This window comes from Lissotriton vulgaris, chromosome 6 (genome assembly GCF_964263255.1).
Source record: "Lissotriton vulgaris chromosome 6, aLisVul1.2, whole genome shotgun sequence".
Classification (NCBI taxonomy): domain Eukaryota; kingdom Metazoa; phylum Chordata; class Amphibia; order Caudata; family Salamandridae; genus Lissotriton; species Lissotriton vulgaris.
The window spans coordinates 1358850139-1358862206 of record NC_141694.1 but is presented as its reverse complement, the minus strand read 5'-3'; the positions used below and the strand labels follow the sequence as shown (position 1 = coordinate 1358862206).

General features: G+C 51.3%; 1 protein-coding gene across 2 annotated transcripts in view; it reads left to right on the top strand.

Moving 5' to 3' along the window:
- Positions 1–12068, top strand: part of USP34 (ubiquitin specific peptidase 34) — a 2709276-nt gene that overhangs the window by 2685207 nt on the left and 12001 nt on the right. For both annotated transcript variants that reach the window (XM_086927486.1, XM_086927485.1), the window contains exon 78: positions 700–859. In XM_086927486.1, coding sequence (XP_086783612.1) covers positions 700–859 — 160 coding nt within the window. The remainder of the gene's footprint in view (positions 1–699; positions 860–12068) is intronic.

Below are 12068 nucleotides of genomic sequence, written 5' to 3'. Positions count from 1 at the left end.
ATTCTAAGGTAAGGAATCTATCACTAACTAATGTCTCTTACAGATATATCGTTACACAAGTAGTAACTTGTGCTTCTGTGTACATGCACATCCGTGCATGTACACTTGTGCCATGTGGCACACACACATGGCACACAAGCCAGAAACAGGGGTGCAACAGGGTGTCAAAGTGACTCCCTGTCCCCCTTGGAAATTCTGTATTTTTACCGATTCGGTAATTGCTATTGAATCCTATGGGCTTCAAGGCCCATAGGAATCAATGGCAAATACTGATTTGGTAATTACCGAATCAGTAATTACCGAATCTTACCGATTCAGTATTTTTACCTTGTTTTTTTGTTTTTCCTACATAGCAATTACCGATTAGTAAATACCGAATCTGTAAAATTCGGTATTTACCATTCGGTAATTTGCTATTACCTACATCTAGCACCAGATGCCCTGCCTCACCTGTAATCTGTTGTGGTGCATCTAAATATAATAGTGCATATTTATTTTTTCAAAATGCAAAGTATGACACAGGTCGGGTCGTCAACAGTCCTTAATTAAAATCATTTTGTTTTATTTATTTATGTGCACATTGTGTCACTTTTTCTGCTCTGAATTGCATTTCTTCTTGATCAACAATGGTGCAGAATTTGGTAAATTACGTCCATCAGGTTTCCAAGAAAAACGTTTATTTATCGCTTTATATTTTAGGACCTTCGAGCCCTTGTACTGTTGTTGTCGGTGCACACTCCCAAACAGCTCAACCCGGCCTTGATTTCTACTTTGCAAGATCTTTTGAGTAAGTGCAAGACTTGCCAGCAACAGAGAAGTTTGATGCAAGAACAAGAAGCCAAAGACCGAAAAAGTAAAGGTTTGTTTATCTTGTCTATGTTGTGTATTTTTGCCTCCTGCAATTATGACCTTTTTTTTTTTGTAAAATTTTTATTTATTGCATAGTAAAGAGAAAGAAAGAAACATAGAGAGAGAAAAAGTGAGAAGAAAACAAGCGGCCGTATTGCAGTATGATACATGGGGAATATGGAAGGAGGCTCAGACAGAGGCTTCTGCTATGGTGTTCTCCAACAGGGAAGGTGTCCTGAAAGCAAGAAAAGCCAGCAAAAGTCAATGAGCTGACAATCATATGTTCCGGAAGTCTCGGCCGCCTCCTCCAAGGAGAAAGTCAATCCAGTAAGTTCACGGGTCTCGAGGGCCTCCGGGTAAGCAAAATCTCCCCTCAGCCATGCAACGCCGCAGCAAAAAACAGAACCCCCCCCCCCCCCCCCCTAAACTCCCGCCTCCCCAAACTGCCCCTCCCCCCAAGGTGGTGGCGCCAACAGACATTCATTCTTATTCACAGTCGCACTATCACACAACCTACTTAAATCTGGAAAAGATGAAATGCTCGTAGGGCCGATGGGCAGACCGCTGACGGCAAACCTCGCGATAAATATCGGACCAAAGGGCCCCACCGAAACATAAAGTTCTTAAAGTTGCCCAGAAAGATGTCCGCCATTCTCTCCATGCTCATCAACCTCCACAACTTCGCGTGCCACAAGGACATAGCCGGTGCCGTTGGTTTCTTCCAGGCCGCAGCCAACGTAAGTTTAGCCGCTCCCAGGCAGAGCCACAAAATCTGTTTGTCCGCCTTCGTTTGGTGCTCCAATAGCGGGTCCCTCAGGCCCAAGATGACAAAGGCCAAGGAATCAGGGATCGGATACCCCAACATATCTTTGATATGTGACAAGATCTCGGTCCAGAAGGGCCGTATGACCGGACAGTCCCACCAGATGTGGCTAAAGTCCCCCAATAGACCACAGCCCCTCCAACAGCGGTCCGAAGAAGCCGGGAAGATGCGATGCAGTTTCGAGGGGTACAGGTACCAGTCGAACATAGTTTTAAAATGGGCGTCCCGTAAGTCCACTGAGTGATTATGAGTTCTAATGTCACGCCAGAGACCCTTCCATTCTCCTTCAGCTATGTCCCTACCCAGCAGACCCTCACAATGATCCATGTAACGTGGACGGGGGGAAATTGTCATACGAAGCAAAAGTTTATACAGAAAGGAAATCGCTCCCTTCATTGTGACAGTTCGTAAAAGAAAGGCCTCGAAGAGTGAGGGCGGTCTAGTCGCCGCTTCTCGCAGTCCCGTCGAGGTAGCCCAATGGATCAGTTGGGCATATCTAAAATGTTCCGTGGAAGGAAGGCCATAGTCATGCATACAGTTAGGAAAGGAGAGCGGCTCCGTACCGTGAAACAGGTGCGTAAGGGCTCTGCACACCCCCTCTCTTCAGAGTCAAAACAGCCCCTCTAGCAGCGCCGGCGGAAAGGCCGGGTTAAAATGCAAAGGAGTAAAGGGAGAAGGGAACGTCGTCTAGCGCTCATCCCCCGTCACTGTGTCCCACACCTTCAGGACGGTGCTTGTGGGCGTGCTGATGTAGGCGTTTCTGGGCCTGTCAACTTTGGGTTTCCAGGCCAGATCCCAGATCGACCGTCCTGCCACACTCCTGTCCATGTGCAGCCAGTGCTTCTCAGATTCTTGCTGTGACCATTCCACCAGCACTCGCAATTGTGCAGCTTTATAAAACAAGTGCATATCAGGGAGTCCGACCCCTCCCTCCTCCCTTGGGCACCGCAGAGTTGCATAGGAAAGTCGTGCCCGGCCTCCCTGCCAGATGAATTTCAGCAAGAGAGTCTTAAGGCGCCGGAAGAAGTCCAGCTCTATAGGAATAGGGAGCGCCTGGAAGAGGTATAAGAACCTGGGAAGGAGAACCATTTTAATGGCATGAATCCTACCCAGCCAGGAGATGTATTTCGGCTTCCAGCGGTCCAGTTCCCCACGCACAGCCGACAGCATAGGAGGTAAATTTGCCGCGAACAGGGACCCAATGGTAGGTGTCAAACGTACACCCAAATACAGCAAGGAGGCACGCGCCCACGCCAATGGTGTAAGCGGCCGGAGTCGCTCCACTTCAGCTGGTGGAAGTGTCAGATTCAAAATATACGATTTGCCGAAATTAACCTTGAATCCGGCCACTTCCTCATAGTCAGTGAGCAATGACTGAATGTGCGGCAGAGATTGAGCTGGGTTCACCACTGAAAGCAGCACATCGTCCGCGAACAGGGATATTTTATGCTGTTCACCCGAAAAGGGAATTCCCTCTATTTGCTCCCTTCCACGCACCGCCAGGGCCAGTGGTTCAATGCTTACAGCAAAAAGGAGGGGTGACAAGAGGGCAACCCTGCTGAGTACCTCGGGAATGAGCGAAGCTGGCAGAGTGCTGGCCATTAATTACCACTCTGGAACTGGGAGTGCTGTAGTTCGCACGGATCATGGTGATAACCTGGGGCGAGAAGCCAAAGGCCTCCAGCGTGCGGAATAGGAATCCCCAATCCACCCGATCAAAGGCCTTCTCAGCATCCAACCCCACCAGTACAGCTGGGATACAGAACCGAGAGGCCTTCTCTATGAGATGTACAACTCTTCTAAAATTATCATGCGTCTGGCGGCCCTTAATGAAGCCGGACTGATCCGGATGTATGATTGCTGGCATCAGGTCCTGGAGCCTACGGGCTATGATGGTGGAATATAATTTAGCATCAATATTGAGAAGAGCAATCGGGCGGTATGACGAGCACTGAGATAGATCTTTACCTGGCTTGGGAATCACCGTGATCACGGCTCCCCCCATGGAGCCCGAGGTTCGTCCCGTGGCCGCCATTTCATTGAAACGAGGCACCAAGATGTCACAAAGTTCCGATGCAAATGATTTATAGAACAGCGCCATGTATCCATCGGGTCCCGGTGCCTTGTGGAGCTTCAGATCTCTGATAGCATCCAACACCTCCGATCTGGAAATGGGGGCCGCAAGATGCTCATTCCACTCTCGCGACACCCGCGGGATGGGGAGGTCAGCCAAGAAACGAGCCTGAGCCTCTTGATCGAGGGAGTCACCCCTATATAGTGTCTCAAAAAAACGGCCAAAAACATTTGCCTTGTCCACATCCTTGTGGTGCAGCGACCAAGTGGGGTCCTGAATGCCTCCAATATAATCTCTCTCCCTCTTGTCCCTCAGCTGACGTGCCAAGTGCTTGCCACTTTTATTCCCCTGTGAGTAGGAAATACGCCGCAGCCGAAGGAGGGTGAACTCTGCGTGGTTGTTATAATGGGCTTTCAATTTGCCCCTTACGGCAGTCAGTGGTCTAAGGGTCAATCTAGACAGATTGGTTTTGTGGGCTTGTTCTAAAACAGCCAGCTCCGCTTCCAGATCTTCCCGCTCTTTTCTCATCAGCCTATTAAGGTTGGCATTGAGACTGAGGCAGGTGCCCCGCAAGTAGGCCTTACACGCATCCCAAGTATTAAAGAGGGAAGTGTCCGAGGCCGGGTTAAGGGCCAGGAAGTCCCCTATCGCCTTACGCAATTCTTTACAGAAGGTGTCGTCCCGAACAAGGGCGGGCGGAAAGTACCACTTCCTCGTCCCATCTCCTCTAGTCGGCCAGTGGAGCCCAAGCACCAATAGGCTATGATCAGCCACCGAAAGAGGGAATATGCTAGAATCACGGACATCCCCCCTGAGGGCCTGACTTATGAAAATATGATCAAGTCGGGAATAGGTACTATGTACATGAGAATAGAATGTGTAGTCCCGTGTGTGCGGGTGCAAGAATCGCCAGCTATCAATAAAACCAAGGTCACCAACCATACTCTGAGTATCCGCAGAAAAAACCCCAGTGCCCGCCCTCTGAGCTCTAGAACAGTCCAAGTCCCTGTCCCATATCATGTTAAGATCCCCCATAAGAATCACATGCCCTTCAATAAAATCCCCCGCTCTGTCCAACAGATCTCGGAGAAATGCATTCTGCCCTGAATTGGGGACATACACCACCACAAACGTACAGATCGTGCCATGAAGCACCCCCTTGACCATCAGCCAACGCCCCTCTTTGTCGCAGCTAATCCCCATAGGTTGGTAGTGTAGGGACGCTCGGAACATAAGTGCCACCCCTCTATGTTTAGTAGCTGCAGAAGATCTGTAAATGAGCGGGAAATGCCTGTGACGTAATCGAAGCTCATCTTTATGCGCTAAGTGGGTCTCCTGGAGCCCCACAATATCTAATTGGTGATCGGAGATATATTTCCATATTTTTTGGCCCTTCTGGGGTGAGTTGAGGCCCTTCACATTCCAAGTCCCAACACTAATTGGCATGGGAATTAATCAGACCCCACCCCTGCCTGTGCGTCCCGACAACCTGCCCACGTTTCCATCCCCTCAAAGGCAACCAAGCAGACCCCCAAGCCCCAATCAGCATCAGGTCTTCACAGAACACCGTAATCCTCACAGATCTTGGTAACCCAGGGACAGCGACAGCTCCCACCCAGGTAGCAGGCCCTTCCAGAGGGCCGACAGACAAGATCACAGTCACCGCAAATGAAGAAAGAGCTAAGCATACCACACAATCATACCAGACGCCACCACCTAGCAGCCCAACTTCCCCCCAGACTCCCACCACCCCCCCCTCCCCTCCAGAGCCCCAAAGTGTCCTCCCGCCTCCAAAACCAAAAGCAAAACCAAACCCAAAAACAAACAAATGTACTTAGCAGTCCCAGTGGAGGGTAGTTCGTACAAATCCTCCTGGGTGGGGGCCGGGGAACCATAGTCGGAACCCCAAGAGACCACGGACCGGGGTGTCTTCTCCAAAAGTACAATCAAACCCACGGTACCTGAAGTCATGTGCCCCTCCGGTACCTACCAGCTGGCGGCTGAGAAATCAAGCAGCTCCTGAGCTTTGCTGGGAGGACGCCAATGTCGTCGAAGCCACCGAGGCCACCGCATCTCCCCTCTCCAGCATGCTAGTCGAACGGTCTGGCCGTCTGGTGTCCAAATCCGGGCCCACCCTCTGTCATGAGGGGGAGCGCCTGCGCCTCCGTGGCTGCGAGCCGCCTGCTTCCTGCGAGGGGGCCCCGTCGTCCATGCCCAGAAGATCCTTCGCTACTTGGAGAGAGCGAATCTGTGCTAGTCTGTTTTCCCAACGAAAGATGATGCGGAACGGGTGGCCCCATAAGTAAGAAATGCCTCGCGCCCGAAGGAAGGCAGTCACTGGGCGGAACTCCCGCTTTTTCTGGAGGGTTGATGCTGCCAGGTCTTGGTAGAGCTGCGGCCATTCCATGTACCTTAGGTGCATATCTAATTGGATACTGAGTCACCTTATCAGTCCCTGTACAGTGTACCTTAGGTAACCAGGGCATAGGTGCACCCAGGGCCTACCAGGGGCTGCAGCATGTATTATGCCACCCCTGGCTGGCCATCCAAATCTGACACAACTGGCTGATCAATCAGCTGGGGCAAGGTGGTGTAATCACCCTTTGCTTTAGATATAGTGTCTCTTCCCTATATCTAAACCTAAAATGGACACATATATTCCTATCAGTCACTCCTATGGCAGGCCTTATCAATCCTGAATGCAGAGTGCTTGGAGTTATGTGAGATGGTGCTCTGGCAGGAGCTGAGCCCGTTTGCAGCTTGCGGAAACAAGTCCTAATAGCTGTTCCATGATAAAGCTATACCATATACTCTTAAGTGCATTATGAACCTCGCGGTCAAATGCTAACTTTGGTATAGCATTATCAAAACATGTCGAGTAAGGTGTCATACGAATTGGAATACTAACCCCTCGCCAATTCTGGCGACGGGGTTAGCATTCCACCCTTCTAGAGGGACACGACATGCATGTAACTGTGAACCCCGGTTAAAGTTAACTCGAGCCTCAGCATCACAAAATGGATGCTGCCACCACAGACCCAAGTCTGACCTCCTGCTGCTGGGAGTCCTTCCAGCGAGGGAGGCTTGGACAAAGGGTTTCCTGCCTTGGGAGGTGCTAGCACCACCCCAGACAGGATTTTGTGTATTAGGTAGGACAGGGCTGAAAGGAATGAGACATGCCTGGGGCACACAAGGTGTCCCTGTGCATAGTCCGGTCTAAACCAGTTCCTGGGGCACTCCAGCCCCAGAGCTGGCGCAAGACCGAACAAAGGATAGGGAGTGTAACCACCCCCCTTCCTGGACCCACCCAGGGGAGGGACCTAGTCGTAGTGCAGCCCCCTTTAGCTGAATAAAGGTAGGAGCTGGTCCCATTCCAAATCAGATTAATCTTGACAACTTCCACGAAGAACTCTTGACCTTCAACCTCCTGAACCTCAGAAGACTAAAGAATCTCCCCTATGGTCAGGGAGTGACCATCCTCCTTCGCAGGCACCATCAAGCTCTTGTGCGGTTTGCTGCAAGTCCTTCCTTCCCGGAACCCGACGACCCAGCTTGACGAGACCCGGACCTCCAGACTCCTCTGACCTCTACCCACATCCACAGCACAGCTGGGACCCGTGGGTGCGACAAGCAACTTGTAGACGGCCATCTTGAAGAAACCTGCACAGCGCTTCCAGCACGACCGCCGAGGGATCCTCGAGTGAGTGCATTGGGGTCTGAGAAGCCCCACACCGACGCAGCTCCTGCACCAAAGACCAGCCCCCCAGCATCCACGAGATCTGCGTGGGGCCCTTTTGCTTGGTTGCTGCTTGTCCTGTTGTTTGGTCACTTTCCGGCTGGCTAGTGACCTCTGAGACGACGACCCGAAGAATCCAACACTGCTGGTCTGGTCCCCCAGACTGGCCCTTGCTTCCCTGTGAACGAGAAGCACCCCGGACCCTCCTGGTCCGCACCAGACGCCATCTTTGTTCCACCGCGTGGCTTGCACTTGCCAAAGCCTGTTGACCAGATCGACGATCCAACACCGCCAACAGCCGCAGACTACGTAGGACAGCTTGTGCCTCCAGCCTGGTCGTAGAGAACAGCTCCTGGTCCACGCAGCTACAGAGAGAAGTGTCCCGTCCTTCACCTGACTGCGGCGACAGCATCTGGTTCCCTCCTGGTTCCAGCACCGTCACTGGCTAGTGACCGAGACTCTGTCCCCTTCCCTTTCAGGACTTCTTCTTCCTAGTTCCATCCTTGGAACCACCGGACTTCTCCATCTGGCTGCCTGCCAGCAACTCCTTGTTTCAGGCATCACCGGGATCAACGCAGCAAACCCGACACCACTTCAGCCCTATGCACCCGCAGCCTGTGGGTTAGGTAACTAAAGCTTCTAGGTGCTGAAGTCAGTGTTCACTATCCTAGTGTTCAGGTCCACTGTTGTTTTCCCTCCATCCAGCCGGGTTCGTCCGGAATCCGTAACTTTGTAAACTGTAGCATCCATAAACGTTGGTAACCATCCCGCGTGAGAGTTTCCACTCTGCACGTGAGTCCCGTGGGTCTCCGGCTCCTTACTTACGTAGTCAGTAGCGTAGTCCCAGCAATCCTCCAGCCTCTGGATCTCCTTACAGTACTTTCTTTCCTCGCATTCCATTGTTCTTAGTATATGGTTTGTCATGCCCCTAGGGCACCATTGTAAATCGTGCAACTTGAGTGTATTTTTCCGAAGAGTTTGTCATGTGCTTAGCCCTCTGACCTCATAAAGAGTTCAGAGGTGTTGTTAGTTAATAAATACTTGTTTATTTTCATAACTACCTGTGTGGTGTCCTTTCATGTGGTATTCAAGGGGTTATATGTGGTAAAACAGCTGGCTTCACATGCCAATAGAGTTTAGCCTAAGACTGCTTTGTCCATGCTACCATTAGGATAGCTGGTCTATAAGGTTGACTTACAACCAATCACCATAGGGTTGTTCGGACTGATACAAGGTGATCACTAGAACTAGTGAGAATCATATATCAGGCCAACTTCTCACAGTATGCTTATTGTGTAACTTGTACTGTATCTCGAACTCTGACCTCATAAAGAGTGCAGTCATAAAGAGTGCAGAGGGGTTGTGTTAGTAATAAATACATATATATTTTATATATACCTCGCGTGGTGTCCTTTCATTTGGTATTCAAGGGGTTATTATTGGTAAAACAATTGGCTTCACATGCTCTCTGAAGTATTAGCCTAAGACTGCTTTGTCCATGCTACCACTAGGATAGCTGGTCTATAAGGTTGACTTTACAACCATCACCATAAGGTCCTGTCCTGGACACGAACGGCCGCTCCCCTTGCCTCCTCCTGCACAGACTTGGTATTGTAGCGCCTGACTCTGCTGCCCTTTCACCACCACGCTGATATTGTAGCGCTTGTCTCCGCATTTTGGTATTGTAGCGCTTGTCGCCGCATTTTGGTATTGTAGCGCTTGTCTCCGCATTTTGGTATTGTAGCGCTTCTCTCCGCATTCTGGATCGTAGCGCTTGTATGCAAAAGTATTACTCTTCTAGGAGCGATTGTGTGCTCTGGGGTAACAATTGAAATCGGCTGCATTATCATTGCTAGCGCGCACTTCCTGGCTGTGTTTGCATAAGAGATAAGATTAGTGAAAGTGCGTCCGTTTAGTCTGCTGCATACCTTGTTGTTTTTGCTGCCCTGTTGTTGTTTCTGCCATTTTGTTTATCATCCCCTGGCCCTTCCCCCACCTCGCTCCCGCCTCCCGGCTGACCCTCCCACCCACGGAAACCACTAGCCGTCCTCGCACCCTCCTTGGAGCTGTGACCGTCCTGTCCTGGACACGAACGGCCGCTCCCCTTGCCTCCTCCTGCACAGACTTGGTATTGTAGCGCCTGACTCTGCAGCCCTTTCACCACCACGCTGATATTGTAGCGCTTGTCTCCGCATTTTGGTATTGTAGCGCTTATCTCCGCATTTTGGTATTGTAGCGCTTGTCTCCGCATTTTGGTATTGTAGCGCTTGTCTCCGCATTTTGGTATTGTAGCGCTTCTCTCCGCATTTTGGATCGTAGCGCTTGTATGCAAAAGTATTACTCTTCTAGGAGCGATTGTGTGCTCTGGGGTAACAATTGAAATCGGCTGCATTGTCATTGCTAGCGCGCACTTCCTGGCTGTGTTTGCATAAGAGATAAGATTAGTGAAAGTGCGTCTGTTTAGTCTGCTGCATACCTTGTTGTTTTTGCTGCCCTGTTGTTGTTTCTGCCATTTTGTTTATCATCCCCTGGCCCTTCCCCCACCTCGCTCCCGCCTCCCGGCTGACCCTCCCACCCACGGAAACCACTAGCCGTCCTCGCACCCTCCTTGGAGCTGTGACCGTCCTGTCCTGGACACGAACGGCCGCTCCCCTTGCCTCCTCCTGCACAGACTTTGTATTGTAGCGCCTGACTCTGCTGCCCTTTCACCACCACGCTGATATTGTAGCGCTTGTCTCCGCATTTTGGTATTGTAGCGCTTGTCTCTGCATTTTGGTATTGTAGCGCTTGTCTCCGCATTTTGGTATTGTAGCGCTTCTCTCCGCATTTTGGATCGTAGCGCTTGTGTGCAAAAGTATTACTCTTCTAGGAGCGATTGTGTGCTCTGGGGTAACAATTGAAATCGGCTGCATTATCATTGCTAGCGCGCACTTCCTGGCTGTGTTTGCATAAGAGATAAGATTAGTGAAAGTGCGTCCGTTTAGTCTGCTGCATACCTTGTTGTTTTTGCTGCCCTGTTGTTGTTTCTGCCATTTTGTTTATCATCCCCTGGCCCTTCCCCCACCTCGCTCCCACCTCCCGGCTGACCCTCCCACGCTCCGCCCCCTCCACTATCCATTAATGCCAGATGTCCCGACGCGCAGCGTCCACGCGCTACGGCCACGCCGAAGGTGCGCCAAAGGTAAGCCCGTCTACGCCCGTCCGCGCCTGGACCGCGCCCAGCGCCAGAGCCCCTGGTCCTCGTAAAGTCCACCCCTCCCGCATTACTTACGATGCCACCACCCTCCTAGCCCTCAACCCCGGCCGCTCCCTCAACTGCGTCCAAGCTGCTCCTGGACACACCCATGGACCCTTTTCCTGCTACTCCTGCAAGTTCGACGGCACCAAGAACAACTCCTCATCTACGAACTCACAACAGATATCCGATCCCAACCACCTACAATGCATCCTGCTCAACACCCGCTCGGTCCACAGACACGCCATTGACCTCTGGAATCTACTCGACACCATCTCTCCGGACGTCGCCTTCCTAACAGAAACATGGATGAATGCCTCTTCAGCCCCAGACATCACCATCGCCATCCCGGAAGGCTATAAGATCATTCGCAAGGACCGTACCGGCCACACAGGAGGAGGCATCGCTATCGTCCATAAGAAATCCATCCGCATCTTAACCAGCTCTGACGTCAATCTCGCCAACTCTGAACACCTTCACTTCCAGATCCACATCGACCCCCAAGACCACACTCAGAGGCACCCTCCTTTACAGGCCACCTGGACCCCGCGCACAATTTAGTGAAGACATCACGGACTTCATCACTCCACACGCGCTCCCCTCCGAGGACTACATCCTTTTGGGAGACCTCAACACCACCACCCTTTTGGACAACCTCGCAAACCTCGGACTTAGACAACTTGTCACTACCCCCACCCACATCGCAGGTCACACACTCGACCCTATCTTAACCTCCAGCAAGCATGTTTCCTTCAGCCACACCACGGCTCTCCTTTGGACTGACCACAGCTACGTTCACTTCACCTACAATAAGCCCACATCCAACAACCACCCTCAACCCACCCTGCAAAGAAACTGGAACAAAATCACCATCGACCAGATCTCCTCATCGCTTCTTCAAAAGCCCCCCGCCCATTCCTCAAACCCAGACCAAGCAGCCACCAACCTCACCCAATGGTTATCCAACAGCGCCGACATCCTAGCACCACTGAAAAAACGACAAATCAAACTAGGCAGCAAAAAGGCCTCCTGGTTCAACGATGACCTTAAGAAATCGAAGAAACTCTGTCGCTCCCTCGAGAAGGCCTGGAAAAAAGACCCAACCACCAGCACCAAGGACGCCTTCAAAAACGCCACCCGCATACACCACCAACTAATCCGAAATGCCAAGAAAGCAGCCTTCAAAGACCGTCTAGATAACAACGCCCATAACAGCAAGGAATTATTCAACATCGTCAAGGAATTTACCAACCCCTCAGCCAACTCCAACGACATCACCCCCTCTCAAGCCCTCTGAGACTCCCTAGCCTCATTCTTCCACAACAAAATTGCAGACATCCACAACAGCTTC